This window comes from Maniola jurtina, chromosome 9, assembly GCF_905333055.1.
Source record: "Maniola jurtina chromosome 9, ilManJurt1.1, whole genome shotgun sequence".
In the NCBI taxonomy this organism is placed as follows: domain Eukaryota; kingdom Metazoa; phylum Arthropoda; class Insecta; order Lepidoptera; family Nymphalidae; genus Maniola; species Maniola jurtina.
In genome coordinates this window covers 6,992,437-7,009,316 of record NC_060037.1, presented here as the reverse complement: position 1 = coordinate 7,009,316, position 16,880 = coordinate 6,992,437, and the positions used below count along the sequence as shown (strand labels likewise).

General features: G+C 34.4%; 3 protein-coding genes across 4 annotated transcripts; 1 reads left to right on the top strand and 2 right to left on the bottom strand.

Moving 5' to 3' along the window:
* Positions 1-2,009: 2,009 nt before the first annotated feature.
* Positions 2,010-5,261, bottom strand: LOC123868270 (xylosyltransferase oxt). Its single transcript, XM_045910708.1, is given in 5 exon segments — positions 2,010-2,213; positions 2,215-2,889; positions 3,309-3,466; positions 3,934-4,076; positions 4,535-5,261. Coding segments are annotated over 5 exon segments (1,659 nt in total). The 5' UTR covers positions 5,131-5,261; the 3' UTR covers positions 2,010-2,126.
* Positions 5,262-5,864: 603 nt separating this feature from the next.
* LOC123868269 (protein ecdysoneless homolog) lies at positions 5,865-9,128 on the top strand. 2 transcript variants are annotated; one of them, XM_045910707.1, is made up of 3 exons: positions 5,865-6,166; positions 7,016-7,218; positions 7,821-9,128. In XM_045910707.1, exons 2-3 carry the CDS (start codon positions 7,120-7,122, stop codon positions 9,096-9,098), a joined length of 1,377 nt encoding a protein of 458 aa, XP_045766663.1. In that variant the 5' UTR covers positions 5,865-6,166; positions 7,016-7,119; the 3' UTR covers positions 9,099-9,128. The 2 variants fall into 2 exon arrangements, with proteins under 2 accessions (XP_045766663.1, XP_045766662.1); XM_045910706.1 differs by having other exon boundaries at positions 5,866-6,339.
* A 1,146-nt stretch (positions 9,129-10,274) lies between these two features.
* On the bottom strand, positions 10,275-16,092 carry LOC123868278 (dehydrogenase/reductase SDR family member 4). The gene is made up of 6 exons (XM_045910716.1): positions 15,892-16,092; positions 14,156-14,333; positions 13,310-13,387; positions 12,385-12,531; positions 12,172-12,306; positions 10,275-10,632 (listed from the first exon to the last, which is right to left on the bottom strand). Exons 1-6 carry the CDS (start codon positions 16,020-16,022, stop codon positions 10,462-10,464), a joined length of 840 nt encoding a protein of 279 aa, XP_045766672.1. The 5' UTR covers positions 16,023-16,092; the 3' UTR covers positions 10,275-10,461.
* Positions 16,093-16,880: the final 788 nt, after the last annotated feature.

Genomic DNA, 16,880 nt, shown 5'->3' with positions numbered 1-16,880 from the left:
ATCAAACAAACAAGCAAATGATCGATCGTAACGACCAATCGTTTCGTGCGTGAGCGGCATTTTTGAAGCGATGGATCATCAACGATTTTCTTGAGGTCGATCGAAGCGACGAATCGTACCGTATATGGAGCCCTTTAATCATGTGCGGATGATGTCACACTACCTAATATTTTATAGGCGAAAGTTTGTGTATATGTTTGTTACTCGTTCACGCAAAAACTATTGGACGGATTTGGCTGAAGTTTGGAATGGAGATAGATTATAGGTACCCTGGATTAACACATAGGCTACTTTTCCCGCGGAATTTTAATTTATTGCCAATCCAGCCGTATATGGTTGCCATAACAGAAAAGGAAAAACAGAATTTACACCTTAAATCTGGGCAACCATGGATTAAAAAAACTTTTTGATTTCTCTTAAAAAGGCATGGACGTGTACTACAAGGTCTTCCAGTCTCAGCGATACTGACTATGTCATCAGCAAATCGTAGGGGAGTGATGTATGCTCACTGTTGATGTTAATGTCAAGTCCACTCTTTTACCTAGACATGTTACATTCATATTACATGGCGGTGATGAGTAAAACAGAAGATAATAAAAACGCATGAAAGTAAACAAGACAACTACAAATATGTGTTATATTTATATTCAAGTAAACTTTTACAAGTGATTTTGAATTGTCATAAGAATCTGCCACTGGTCCGGAATGTCATTCCTATCAAGAAAAACCAACAAGAAGCTAAGCGGTTGCTCTTTTCAATGTTCAGAAGCACTTAGATATATCTGTTGTTTCTGGTCTGTACTAAGAACCATGGATGGGACCATACTCAAAATTCAAATTTAAAATATCTCAAATATTTCAACATTTTCAATAGTACTATTACAAGCTCTCTTAGTGAAGCTTTGAAGATATCACTTTTCACTGGTTCAGGTAGCCATGTTTTTTCAGTCCCAAGTATTTTTTTTCAATTCTAACTCCAAACTTGAATTTAAAAATACAATTTCTTCCATGAAGGTACCCACTCCCTTGCCCCTCAGTCAGCATAAGATTTACCTACGTAGCGCCACCACTGACCGCGCCACGTCATATTCTTCTTAATCGTCCAGTTCTTTTATCTAATTTTCCTAAAGAACCTTTAGGGTCTGGCGAACGAGAGCTCCATTCAGATAAAGTGCATTGTTGAAATTTGTAACTACCACAAGTCGTGTCTTTAGACACACTGTTATTATTATAAAAAATGCATGAACCTAAAACATTATAAAATTGTATGCTTAAACTGTCTATCCAGTCTATTAAGTCAGTGTTGATTCTTTTGATATTTGCCATTGCTATTTCGGTTAACCTTTTTGTGTTAGTGGGCAAAAAATGTTTGGGTTTTATATAACTTATGTTCTTATATGAATTTTGTGATCCACTGTGTATTAGGTTAGCCTCTTGCTGCGTTACTTCTTTACCAGAAAAATATCCTAAAGGTGTAATAAGAAATTGAGTAACTGCTACTGGATTGATTGGATCAAATAAACCAACCTTCCATACACCAGGTAGTAAAGGATGTTTTATATTAGGTTTTATGAAATTGGTAAGATTATTTTCATCTCTATAGACCACATTCACATCAGCAACAATTCCAGCTGGGTCTAGCCAGAGAACTGAGAAGTTTCCAATATTTTTATCAATATGAGGTGAAAACTGATACAAAAGTACTGGTTCCGAAAAAGGGCCCAATATGTTGCCCATATTTCTAAACATCATTTCTTTTTGATCATAATCTGAACTAACTTTAAAAATTTTGAGATAATCAATATCTTGATTTCCAAAGTTTAAATCTAAATGTTGCTTTGGCTTGTACCATGTCTCCACTATTGCTTCTCTGTTGTTATTTGTTAAAACTTTATACAAAATTAGGTTTCCTTTATATACATCAGCATACTTATATACATTGACTTCAATAATTTCGTGCAGTTCAATTTTACAACCTTCTTCTGCCAATATTTTAGCGTTGTGGCGGATTACACTTTCTGCGTGTGTAAGTAATGTGTCGTCGCTACTAGCTGTCAAATCTTGAACATCATACAGATTTTGCCAATATGCTTCCAGATTAGGAATTAAATAGTGGTCAGTGAAACCTATGAACTGTTCCACTCTAGTGATGATTTCTTGATTGATAACAGGCTCAAATTTTCTTGCAAAGAACAATTGCCTATTTTGCGTATTTTGTATTCTGGGCCAGTCTTCAGTTCTAAAGTCATTGGGGGAACATCCACACCAGTCCACCACATGTTTGTATTGACACTTACAACCTAATTTTCTCTTCCAGTTTGTGACATGTAAGTTATTATCTACATATGTATTGCAAAATCGTGAATTACGTAATACTGTGTGAAAAAAAGATTCAGCTGGTAAAAGTGTGTGTTTAAATATAACATCTAGGCCAACTAGTAATTCATCACGATTCTCAATAACATAGGTAACGAAATCGGGTGATAAAGCTATCCAATCACTTCCTCCATCTATAACTATACCCTGAGGTAGTTTCCTTTCTCCCACCCTCCACATGTGTGTCTCACATTCTATAAAAGTTTTATCAAGGCCCTGTTTCTTTATAAAACGTTGAACTTCTCGTCCATGGGACTTGACAAAATTAAAACCTTTATTGGCAGATAGAAATTTTTCAAGTTCTTCTAATGATTTAATGGGAAAATCACTTTCACTTAAATTGATAACATAATCCCATTTCCAACCTAATCTTATTAAATCTTTCATGGAGTCCAATAACATTGTGAGGAGCGATGCTCCACCCCATATAGTTGAGTATCTTTTTGTGGCTAACTTTACATTAGTAAATTGCTTTTCCAATAGAGATAACTTGCGGTGTAGATAATCTTGTCTCTGAAACAAATATACATGTCATAAGAATTTCAGTGTTTAAAATATGGAAATTGAATGTCAAAAACGGCTACATATTAGAAACTAAAACTAGTGTATAATTTCAGTTTTATCTTGTACTTGAACAACAAATAATAGATAAATATTATAGAGAAACGAAATTATTTCATTAGAATTGGGATCAGTATCTTTAACATAACTTCACAATAATGTTAATAAATGGCACTGTTAACATTGTGAAGCATTATTGCAAAATTATTCAACCATCTCCAATAACTCACACACTTTTTTTGTGTCTAATGTTAAAAGTTAACTATTACAATATATACTAGTTAAAACTATCTTATGGAAATTATGGAATACCCCAGGGTCTCAGTTCAGAGTGAACCATAAGTTAATTAGTTTAAATAAATTTTACTTACTTGATCAACATGAATATAAAAATAGTGGCTTGTTCTATATAACGAGTTTATTAATCTATGAACTTGTCGCAGTGCCCTTCCATTTAATGTTAATAGAAACACAATTTTAACTGACACCTCATCACTGTTAGGGTTTTTAGGTACTTGCAACACAAACTCTGCAATTTAAAAACAATGTAAATTAAATCAACTTATATAATATTATAGTAGTCAGCTGTAATAACAAACTAAATATTATGCATATTATATTATTGCCATTAATTTTCTATGATTGATATAAGTGTAGTACCATGATATAGCATAAATGGTGTGCCTCAGTGAAGGGATTTTTAATGGTTTTAATTTCAAAGTTACCTTCTCTTATGGTATATAATCATTAGAAAAAACCTTGTCTTTATGCTTATCCATCCACAATGAATACTACCCGTTAAATGCTCAAGATATATGACATACCTATTCATGATGTGAACAATGCAAATCAACTGTATAGTGATAATATTCTCTGGAGGAGACATGCAATATGGACTGGCACTTATGGGGGGCCTTATAGTTAAATGTACCGCTGCATAATATGATAGTCTGCTTGTACCATTTCATTTAATTGTCACCAAGATAATGTACTTACTGTCCAAACCTGTTTCATAAACATTCATAGTGAAATACCCTCCGCATTTTTGTGATGGATCACCTGGACAGTTCATGTCACACAAACCGTCAGAAGTTTTCGCTGTAGTTGGAGGTGGCTGCTCACCACAAAAACATTCTGACCTAAAACACATTGTTTATATTTTTATATGATAACTAGCAATTACGTGGAATGTGAACTTTTGGGCTATAGTACCAATTACCATTTTATGAACTATATAATATAGTAAATCATGCCTGCAACATAATTATACATAATTATGATCATATTTTGGGTACATGAAATAGTTTGTGAGCTAGAACATGAAATCAAAACCCAAAAAATGTTTCTTTGTTTTGGTTACAGCTTACAAACTATTATATAAATCATTGTTTTCAGTATTTGTTGTTTGAATACATTATATGGTATATTATAGTGAAATTTCAATAGGTAGAAGTGAGGTAGGAAATCCAAGAACCTGCATAGCCTCAAAGATTGAGAACAAGATGCATGGAGGATTATACATAAAGTAAAGTAGTTTTAGAGATTATTTCCTAGATCCAAACTTTACCTTCTTATAATATTAATGTAGATAACTTACGAATATTGCACTCCAGCGAATGGAAATCCAGCTTGTACACAAATATCCAAACAGAAAGATGGGGAATTAATATTGGCATAATTTCCATAATAACTAGAAAGCAATCTTAACTTTTTCTCATCCAAGTAACACCCTAAATGTCTTCCATAAGTCTTCGTTTCAGAAACACAATAATTCGGCAAATATTTAGGGTAAAAATTACCACTCTGTATCAGACAAGTCTTGTTAACAATTTGCTGTTTACATATTTGAGTCTTGGCGCGATGAATAGCGGAAATTGCTTCTCGGCTTTTAATTTCACAAACAGGTGTAAAATCTAGCTCTTCCAATCTTAATTGGGGTAAGACTTTGTTTTGTTGATGTGAGCCTTTCGGAGAGTAATCTTCATCATCGCTGACACCGGGTCCAATTTTTCTAGCCGAAACATCACCCATTTCGGTTTTCGATATTGAACTGTAACTACTTCTCTTCAGCAAATTATCGTGAACCGAGGGGAAAAAACTTAAAGAAATGATAATTTGAGCAAAGAAAGTAGTTATTGCAACAAATGCTAAACACTTCGCATATTTATACAAAATCCTTCGAACACTTGCCATGTTATCTATTTCATACTAGTAAATGATTTATCAGCTTATTAAAAATCTTGCTAAATGCATTTCTGCTGATTTCTCATTCATTTTATTTTTATTCAACTAAACTTGAAATGTAGATAGAGATTTTAGGCGACGTTAGTATACTTTTAGTTAGTAGTGGGTCTGTGTGCTTATTACATGATAACACTCTTTGGTTACTTAGTAGGTACCTACTCTTTGTGCGACGGCGACAGACGATCAACCGGAAGCTTCCCGGAAGCAACCACAGAAGCAACTACCTGAACTCTGTAATCAAAAACAAAAAGCTCTTTTTTTTTAAACTGGTTTCACGGTTCTGGGTTCTAGCTCTTTTGAAAAAAACCAATAAAAAAACGCTTCATGTTTGTGGTGGCAAACAACATAATATGACAGCAAGCATCAGCAAACACCACAGCTTGCCTGCCAATCGGAACGATACTAAACGTTGGTAAACGCAAACACCCATCTGCAGCAATCCACACGCTTGCTGTTTGTCGCTTATTATAACCGCAGCATTATATTTAAAAACTCTAAAAAGTACTCTAAAACAACAAAGGTGATCACTTAGGTATTTATTCTGTGTAACCACAAAGATATAATTTATAAAGAAATACTACCCGATCTCGGTTCTCTAATAGAGAGTAGGTTTATTAGGTACCTAAATGAGTGAGTGAAATAGAGTGAAATTAACAAACTCCGAGTAGGTACTGTGTTCTGTGCTGGTTCTGTGTTGGTGAAATTACATTACTCTTTGACGCGATGTTTTGAGCTGTGTTTTGATTTCCAAAGAGTATGTCACTCCACCATCACAGTAATCAAAGAGTTTGTGGATACTCATTGTTTTCAACCATTTCTTCATGTTTTCCAATGTTTTCTGGTCTGTGATGTGATTTATTTATTGTGAAGTTATAAACTTAGTGATTGGAAAATTAATTAGATTGAATCAAATCAAAAAGTGCAACAGCCCTACGTAAATAGGAAATACTACCCTGAAAATGACTTCCGCTGGCAGGAATCCTAAGTACGAAGATACTTTGCAATGTTTTTTCTTTTCAACTACAGAACTTTCTGAAAATGAATGGAAAAATCTCTGCGATTCAATAAATAGAATAATAGCATCAATGTCTAAGGATTACATATGGCATAGAGATGAATTTAGAGTTAATCTGCCGATTTTAACAGATCAATCTAATGGTACGATTATTATTATTATTACTCGTTTTTTCCGCGATTGTTCGCAAAACGTAATTCTAATATAATTTATAGCATATAGTAGCCGGAGATAATGTAGCTATCTATGGGGGAAAGAATTTTCGAAACCAAGGAGTACCTAGTTTCGGAGATTACCTCCTACATCCAAACTAACCTGTTTTTAATATTAATGTAGATTATTATTATATCTAAATAGACTAGAATGATAAGTCAGTTCTGTATTGGATTATATTGTGTAAAATCTATTTGGATGATATTGTATAACCTAATGTTCGCGACAGGTTGAGATGGCAATTTACTAGTGAAGTAACATCACATACTGGGTAATCAATATTGATAATTTTTTGAAACGCAACAAAATTAGAGTTAACATCCTCTTCTTACTTATGTAAAAAGACAAGGCCAGATATTATTAGCATTTTTAAATTTTATTTAAGAGCTGTCAAACCTTGTAACTTTAGCTGCCAGTCGCAAGCCTATTGTTTATTTAAATTTGTAGAGTGCACTAAAATTTAAAGTCTCATGCAAAATTCATGTTCTGTCCTTTTTTAGCAATATCAAAAGGAGGAGGATGCAGATACTCCAAATTTAGTTTAGAGAAATACAACAGTATTGGCATGATTATAAATCTATTTTTACTAATATCATGTTTTTCCAGAGATTCCATGTTACCTTCTGAGTACTACATGTTTTGGCGATAACATTGAGGATGAATGGTTCATAGTTTATCTAATATTAGAGATAACAAAAATATACAACCATATGATTATTCAAATTGAAGATAATGATGGAGATTTCCTTCTTATTGAAGCTGCAGATTATTTGCCAGACTGGGCTAATCCTGAAACCACTGAAAACAGGGTAAGAACTGAACAATAATTTAAGTCTATCAAGCAGGCATTGCCAGTCACCCAGGGCAATTATTATCAATACATTTTCATCACTTTCAGTAAAATGTCTGGGAATATTTTGGTAATTGCAACATGGCACAGTATTTGCACATTTAGAAGTGAATCATTCTTAGAAATTAATTTTAGTATCGACTATTCTCACAAATTAGTCGATACTAGAATTAATTTCTTAAACTGGACCCTTTCAAGTAAAGATTTTTATATAAACCTGTGAGGATGATACTGCCATTGTCACAATTAAATACCATAAGCCTACGTTGTTGTATTAGTTAACAAATTGCGAAAAACCAAATTAAATTTGAATTTTGCGGGCAGGCCTGTCTCATGCCCCTTAAAGATTTTGATTTTGTACTATCTGTCAAAGCCTGCATGTATCTGCTATTATTCTATATAATTTATTCATGTAATCAGCTTCAAGATGTTTCTTAATAATTATATTTGCTTTAATTTTATTTATAGATTGTAAAATTTACATTTCCCTACAGTTATAATAACCTGAGCATTGTTATTTTTAAAAATGTACATGACAATTATGTAATTTTTTATTTGCAGGTATTTATTTTCAATCAACACTTGCACATTATACCTAATACAGTAGTACCTACGGATTCACCCTTGAAATTAATTGAAGCAATAAGGCTTGTTTCACAAAATCCTGAGCTAACTCAATCATCTCCCGAAATTGAACTGGCTATTATGAAAAGAATTGGAGAATATCCTCAAAAAATAAAGGAAAGTAGTCACACAGCAATTCTAAAATTACCTGTGGAAATAGCTGCAATATTAACCCTGAAGCCATCCCTACTAGCTCCCATAGTGAGTACATATTGCAACTTAGATGTACTTGATGCCAAACATTGTAAAGGTATCAAACTTGAGGACTGTATAAGTACACAAATAAAATTTACCAAATACTTGTATGCTATGCTTATGCAATCTGAACTTCCTAAATATATTAGGCACAACAATGCAGTGAAAGAGAAAAAAGCTCAGCTTGGACTAAAAGTTATGTGTGGCTATAGAATAATAACGAGTAGACTATCTGAAGATATATATCATACACCAGAATACAAAAAGTTTCTCAATAGTCTAACCAAGAATGGTTACTTCAAGGATAATTTGGAGGGTTCTCTTGAGTATTCACAGTTGTTAGAGAAGGCAATGGCCTACTTTTTAGATATGGAATGCTCAATAAGTTTAAATGCTTGCAATGTCATCAATGAAATAAAGTCTTCTGATGAATTTAATAAAACTATAGCATTATTGAAACAAAAAAGTGATACAGAAATGTTAGAAGAGGATGACGATGCCTGGTTAAATGTTAGTCCAGATGAACTAAATGAGTTTTTGAATACCCATTATGGTAAAAATGTCAAGCTGAAGAACAAAGATCCTTTAACGCCACATATATTGACGTCAGAATTAACAGATTTTCTAAAAGAAACTTCCAATTTCGATGGCATAGAACATAATAGAAAAGAAAACACTAAAGACTCTATTGATTTTAACTCTGATGACTTTGTTAATTGCATAGAGAAATTGTTGAACATGGTTTCAAATCAAAGTATCACTGACAGCGATTACAGTAGCGATGATGATGATGATGGTGAAGATTGTGTTGAAAATAATATGGATTTAAGTTGCGAAGCTCAAGACGTAGAACTTGCTTCAAAGTTGAAATCAATACAAAATGATGATGTTGAATTTAACATTTTCAAAAATTTATCACAAAGTATGAAAGACGAGGGCATGTTAGGCCCTGCTAGTACTATTTTAAGACAAATTGGAGTAAAAAAATGTGATATACTAGATTCAGATGATGATGACTAATTGGTGGTTAATAGATATTGATAAGCAATTTTTATTTTATTTTATTATATGAACAATCCTAAAATTCATAGAAACATAAATGATATATTTTTATCATTATATGGTCTGATATCTCTGTAAATCATAGTACTTAATAAAAAAGCTATTTTTAACCAAGGGAAGCGAGGCCTCTGAATCTACTTGAGTGAATTTACACCGTCTGCCTGTCAGACCCTTATAACTTCTGAATAACTGAACGTAATTACTTCAAATCCAAACATTATATTACGAGTATGTAAAGTAAACTGATGGACTTCAGCCGAATATTGTTTAAAAAATTATAAAAAAATTATTTCATGGGGCTCTCATAGAAGTGAATGCAAACAAAAATATTGTTTTTTTTTTGCGTTACATAAGCTTGAGACATATCTTTTTGAAGACGATTTAAACAGAGTACAAAAATATATATTTTTAATTTTTTCCCCTTACAATTGACGAAATGGGAGGTTTTCAAAGTGGAGATATATGTCAAAAACAGCTACATATTAGAAACTGAAACATGTGTATAATTTCAGAATAATATAATTTTATCCTGTACTTGAACAAATAATACTAAAATCAGATAAATATTATAAGAAACGAAATTATTTCATTTTTAATGGGAATGAGTATTTTTAACACAACTTCACAATAATGACACCTAATAGATGGCGCTGTCTTCTATTACAATAAATAGTTAAGGTAGATGCGACGGGTCTGCCCGCGAAATTCAAATTTAATTTGATTTTTCGCAATTTGTAATTTATAAAGAAATTAGCACTAGTATCGACTAATTTGTACAAATTAATCGATAGTAGAGCTAATTTCTTAAACTGGACCCTTTCAAGTAAAGATTTTTATATAAACCTGTGACTATACCTGCCATTGGCGCAATTAAAATGCCATAAGCCTACGTTGTCGTATTAGTTTACAAATTGCGAAAAACCAAATTAAATTTGAATTTCGAGGGCAGACCCGTCTCATACCCCTTAAAACTAGCTTATGGGAATTATGGGATACCGCGAGCTTTCAGTTCAGTTCGTGGCGAACCACTAGTGCATATATGTACCTAGTGGATATTTTTAAAATACAAACAAAAGAAAAATACATACTTACACACAAGAAAAAATTTATACTACAAAAGAAAATATTAAAAAAAAAGTTTATACAAAATATTTATTAGAAAATGATATTAATATTTACATAATATACATAACGAAGGCCCTTAGTTACAATCTTGCGAAGAATACCTGTACCTATACATTTTAAACATGAAACCTACCACCTTAGCAAGAAATACACTTTCCTTGGTTTCGAATATTAAAATAAACACTTTTATAAAATTTTAAAGATGAGCATAAGTGCCCCCTGCGACAACAAGCGTTTCGCCAGTTATGTAGCTGGCATCGTCTGAGACCAAAAAAGCTACTGCACTTGCGATTTCCGAAGGTTTACCAAATCTCTTCATTGGTACTATTGACAAGGATTTTTCTGCTGCCATGTCCGAGGTTGTAATCTAAAAAACGAAGAAAACTTAAATATGAAGTAAGTATTTACTTATGTTTATTTATCATCATGATCAACCCATTTCCGCCCCACTACTGAGTACGGGTCTCTTCTCAGAATGAGAAGGTTTTAGGCCATAGCCTGCCACGCTGGCCCAATGCGGATTGGCAGACTTCACACACCTTTGAGAACATGGAAAACTCTTAGGCATGCAGGTTTCCTCACGATGTTTTCCTTCACCGTTAAAGCAAGTGATATTTAATTGCTTAAAACGCACATAACTGAAAAGTTAGTAGTGCGTGCCCGGGATCAAACCCCCGACCTCCGATTAGGAGGCGGACGTTCTAACCACTAGGCTATCACAGCTTTTTCATTAGCATGTATATTTATATTTCTCTCTTATTTTATACTCTGTTTCTCTAACATTGCTATACAATGATGATTATTTCACAGAGAGAGAAGTAGTAGGTATAGTAAGGCATGAGTAAGGCTCTTTCTTGTACGTAATCCGATACAAATGATAGAGACAAAAACTCAGGGGCGTTTTTTTTTTTTTTTTTCTTTCTCGTCTGGCTTTACAAAGATTAGCCAATGTCAAGTTTGTAGTTATTTGTAACACAAGTTTGTTAAACTATACAAGTATGGACCCCGTCTGTGCCGGCGCTCGCCGACACACGCACGGTACCCCCTAAGAGTGTTTTCCAGTCAGTTTTAACAAAAAAAAACACTCCAAAAAAGCAGAGCACGCCCGCCAGCTAACACCAACACAGACGAAGTCCCTCAGGGGCGTTAGCCATTTCTAGTCACCAACCAATCACAAACATGTTTTCAATAAAGTTGAAAACTAAAACCTGACTGCGATCGTCTTAATAAACCTTGAAATATTGGAGTAAAATTGTTTTCCTGTCGCTTGGTATATTTTAACGTTGTTGTACACTTATATTTATGAGTTCAGAATTTTCTTCTCTTTCATTTGATATCCCACTCGATACAATAGTAAAAAAAAAATTTTGAGACCTCCACTTTTTTTGAAGTAACATCCGTTAGGCCAATTTTTTTCGTATAAAATATAGCCAATGCCACCCGGACCCTTGCAACGAAACAGTTGACACCTCATTCATCACAATCGGTCCAGTAGTTTAGACACTACGGTGGAACACACAGAATTTGGATACAAACATACATACAGTCAGGTAAAAAATATTCGAAATTCAATTCGAAAATGTTTTAGCAAAACATAAGAAATTCAATTTGAAAACATTTTAGTTTGTAAATGGTCAGTGACTCAGTGTTTGAGTTGTCTTTCGTCTTGTACCTACGGGATAAGGATAGCCCTATACTAACTTCTTCGTGGATAGAGTTGGTACGACGATTTTTATTATTGAAAACATATAAGTACCTAGAAGTACCGACGTAGTAATATCGATAAGTTAATAATTCAAAATAAGAATATTCCAACAATTTTTGTGAACTTTTGAGTAATTGAGACTACTTTATTTTTTAGAGATCTCATACCTCCCCTTTTGTTCTCACTTGTTTAAATACTTACTGCCGAGGCGAACTTCGTAGCAACGATTCCTGGCGCAACACAATTAACTCTAATATTCTCGTGGGTAACTTCGTAAGCAATCGCTTTAGTCAGGCCGAGGAGGGTTGTTTTACTGATACTGTACGGTCCCAAAGGCTGTAAAACAATGAACAGTTTGATAGAAAAATGTTTAATTGATTTAAATAAAGTTATGGATTTATATAATTAACATACTTCCATAGGTTGATAACCCGCTATAGAAGAAATAAATACAATATTTCCACCGCCACGCTTGATCAATTCTGGATAAACTTCTTTTGCTAACAACCACGAACACTTGACATTCACCTCAAATATTTTGTCCCACACCTTTTCATCAGTCTGTAAGAAATTAAATAACAATTTAAAATACTCCCTACACAAAAACCCTATAAAAAGTGAAACGATAATAATTATTTTTTTACTTTTTAGAGATTTTCTGTTCAGGTTTTTTTAAATTTTTGATTGTGATCTTTTCAGAGATTTCTTTCTATATCTAGGTAGGTACACTTATACTTACGGGTACCTAGTACCTATCCTATAGTAATTAGTAGGTAACCAAGTAAAAAGAGTTGGTAGAATAATTCTAAGGCAATAATAATAATTAAGTATTGATCATTAGTTAATTAGCAAGGTAAGTATTAATTATTAAGTAATCTGTACCTTTTTTTTTCAGATACAAGTTAGCCTTAGACTGCAATGTCACCTGGTGGTATTTGATGATGCAGTCTAAGATGGAAGCGGGTTAACCCAGAGGGCGTATGGCAGTTTTTTTAAACCCACATCCCTTTTGGTTTCTACACGGTATCGAACCGGACGTTAAATCGCTCGGAAGCACGGCTTTGCCGGGAGGGTGGTAACTAGCCACGACCAAAGCCTCCCACCAGACCAGGCCAGAGATTTAGAAATTATAAAATTCCAAACCCCTGCCAGGAATCGAACCCGGGACTTCCCACCAATAAGACCAAAGCGCCAGGGAGTGGTCACCTACCTACCTAATATTTAAAGTTTTAAGTCGATATTAAAGGTTAAAGTAATTAAATCTTATCACTTTTAAACCCTTATTAATTACCTTATACATAGAAAATAAAAATTTACATAATATATTCAGATTACAAACCTCCAAAACAGGCGAAACTGCAGGGTTTACTGCGGCATTGGAAACCAGGATATCAATTCCTCCGTATTTACTTTTCGCCTATAACAGTAATTTTATTATGACATATCACCGTTTTCATTACCTATCTAAATAAAGGAGCTTGGGCCACAACACGCGCGACGACAGCGTGTCTAATGCGGCTCTTTGATGAATAATGCGCATAATAAAAGAAAAATAAAACCGACTTCAAAAACCACAAACACTAAAAAGTACAAAATAATTTTTGTTTAGCTAAACGTGTAATGTACCTAGGTATTAAGTCGAGCGAGCATATTAAAACAAAATTAGAAATCCAAGAGTGAAACTCTTGGATTTCTTTCAAAATTTATATGGGACCACCTGCACAGTATACCCTTTCAAACAAAAAAATAAATCCAAATCGGTCCAGGGGTCTTTGAGTAATCGGGGAAGATTCTGACGAATTGAGAACCTCCTCCTTTTTTGGAAGTCGGTTAAAAATTACGAGCCATCGTCGTCAACTACACGTCATAAGACCTGTAGGTACATGTCATGGCCAGATCGAGAGCATGATCATATTATATAGGTAAAGTAAGACCATATTTTCATGAAATAGGTGCTTTATGATGTGGCGATTCTACATTCAGGTGGTTATTCTAAGTGCATATCACAAATCGCTAACGCGTACGCGCGCATTTTGCGTGACTTTCTGCCATGCAGAGGTTTGTGCCTCCCAAAAGCATGACGTATTATAATATTATAATCTTTGCGGCAAACCTTCAAAATATTCCACAAAAAAAATTAATGACATTACGAGCACTTTTTAATAAAGCTGTACAAGACACCTACAAAGTTGAATAGCCTTTTCCTATGTTCAGCATCAGCTACGTGACATACGAGACCTTCGGCCTCAATTCCTTCTTTACGTAAACTTTCGGTTGCTTTTTTAACATTTTCTTCTTTTCTGCTACTTATGATTACAGATGCTCCCTCATCTCCTAGTCTCTTTGCTATGGCGTATCCGATGCTGTTGACAGTGAATAAGTTTATTAAACTGGACAAGACGTAGGTACTTACATAATCGAAAACTACAATGTATCGTTTGTAGATTACACCGACAATCGTTTTGACTGGAGAGATACGTACCTACTTATACTTAAATATCAGTAGCATGGCATCGACGCTCTAGTATTATTAGCGTGGATAATCATCATCTCATCATCATGATCAACCCATCGCCGGCTCAATACAGAGAACGGGTCTCCTCTCAGAATGAGAAGGGGTTTGGCCATAGTCTACAATGCTGGCCAAGTGCGGATTGACAGACTTCACACTTGAGAAGATTATGGATTATCTCAGGCATGCAGGTTTCCTCACGATGTATTCCACCACCGTAGCAAGAGATCTAATTATTTAAAACGCACATAACTTCCAAAAGTTAGAGGAGCGTGCGCAAAATCGAACCTCCGTTCTCGGATTAGGAGACGGACATCTTAACCACAAGGCTCTCACAGCAATAGCACAGAGGTAAATTATAGTGACCTAGGGATATATAGATCATACTTTGACTTGACATATTCCTTAGTTCCTTATCTACTCTCTCACATAAATAAAGTCCGAGCAAACTCAAGGTAGGTAAGGTATTGATCTCAGCCTAAGACAGAAAAGGACATAATTTGCAAAAAAACGAGCGGTTTTAATTTTTTCCTTCCCTTTAAAAAATACAATATTCTTTTCACTCTAGATTACTTTGTTGTCTGTCTGTCTGTTTGTCGTGTCTGTCAAGAAAACCTATAGGGTACTTCCCGTTGACCTAGAATTACAAAAGGCAGGTAGGTCTTATAGCACAAGTTACCTGTAACACACCCATTTTCAATCTTTATTGAATACCCCAATTCAAAATTTTTTGATTCTACAGGATTTTAAAAGGATCTTACCTACATTCGAAGAGAATAATAGGTAGGTATATTAATAATATGTTATAATAAAGTTGGTCAAGTGCGAGTTGGATTTGCACAAGAATGGCTCCGTACAAGAAATAATAATTTAAATTTCATGGCGACAATTTTGAAATTTTTATATTATAAATAACGGGTACATATCACGATGTCTATCTGCCGATATTTCAACTCAAGTTGCACGAGTCGTGGTCACGATGGTTGAAGTTTTTAATACAGTGCCCGGTAGGAAATATTGTACATCAAACTTTATAGATTTCGGTTTCGTAGAGCGTTGTCTCTACCACCTATGTATGTAACGTTTCGCCGGTCTCAACAACAGAGACAACGCTCTACGAAACCGTCATCTCTTTCTAAAGTTCGATATACAATATTTCCTGCCGGGCACTGTAAGTACCTACCTATTTGTTGTCAAATAGAAATACATAATCAGTGAAAATTTCAGCTCTCTACCTATTATGGTTCACGAGATCAGTTCAGGTTCACTGAGAGACGGACGGACAACGGAGGTTGGGGCACCCTTCGGTTACGGAACCCTAAAAACTATAGATTTCAGAAGTACGTACCTACATATCTTGATAAATAATGATAACTAGGTAGGTGGATAAATTTGATAGTCATACTCACCCATCAGTCGACGCAGTTATTATAGCTACTTTGCCTTTCAGTCTACTACTATGAAAACTTTTCGCATTAGTGATTTGTGCGTATATTTTGGGCACAGTGCCTACAGAAATTAATTTGCCAAAGAGAACCATGTTGATGGCGCAAAGAGTATATAATCACTCACTAGCTATGGCTATGTACAGTAGCGTGTAGAAAGGAGATAAGTAGCATGTAGTCGTGGGTTCAATGTTCAATCAATGCTGCCAACTGCTTTCCAAAAAATTATACTACACCAATCTTAACCAACCAAAGTTGGATTTCTGTCTACACGATGGCAACTGTGGTTGTTGGATCAACTTGTCAGTGTATATGTCAAGATAATCATCCATGGTATACCGTATAGCTACATACTACCAGTAAGGCCATCCCATAGACATACTAGTTTTCGCTACGCTCAAAGACTGACAAAGCGAGGGAGCGAAAGGTAGTTAGATAAGATCCACTGCCGCGAGCGAAAGCGAGATAGCGAAACAAGATGCCAATAAGTCATTGTTTACGTGAGTACGAGGCCATACGTTTTCGGCCTGTTCCAAGTCGAGGTGATTTTTTGCATTTACTAAATAATTTTACGATTAAAACGTAAAATCTATGTCCTGCCACCATGGTGTCTTGTTCAGTGAGCGAATGTGACGTTACAAGACGTTATAATCCGCGTAAATACACGTTTCACAGGTAATTACTGATTATTTATACTCATTGTTTATAATCATTATTTCATCATTTGTTGTTTGAAAATTAGGCAAAAAAGCTATTGGAAGCTTAGATGATAGGTTTTTCTTAAGACTTATCATCAAATTACATTGCTAAATGAAGAATTTTTGGATATTTTGAGTAAAATTTAAAAACGTTTGTTTACGATAGGGATTGACAAAGTGATGACGTCACAAGTATCGATAGTCGATAATCGTGTCTACCGGTAGGTTTCATGTGATGTATGTAAAATACAATAT

Excerpts from the sequence above, each read along its gene's own strand:
- LOC123868269 (XM_045910706.1), top strand. The coding sequence starts at position 6,141 with ATGACTTCCGCTGGCAGGAATCCTAAGTACGAAGATACTTTGCAATGT. Across the intron at positions 6,340-7,015 it reads TTTAACAGATCAATCTAATG|AGATTCCATGTTACCTTCTG; the intron begins GTACGATTATTA and ends ATGTTTTTCCAG. Across the intron at positions 7,219-7,820 it reads CTGAAACCACTGAAAACAGG|GTATTTATTTTCAATCAACA; the intron begins GTAAGAACTGAA and ends TTTTATTTGCAG.
- LOC123868278 (XM_045910716.1), bottom strand. The coding sequence starts at position 16,022 with ATGGTTCTCTTTGGCAAATTAATTTCTGTAGGCACTGTGCCCAAAATA. Across the intron at positions 12,532-13,309 it reads CAGTTTCGCCTGTTTTGGAG|ACTGATGAAAAGGTGTGGGA; the intron begins GTTTGTAATCTG and ends AATTTCTTACAG. Across the intron at positions 10,633-12,171 it reads CTACGAAGTTCGCCTCGGCA|ATTACAACCTCGGACATGGC; the intron begins GTAAGTATTTAA and ends TTCGTTTTTTAG.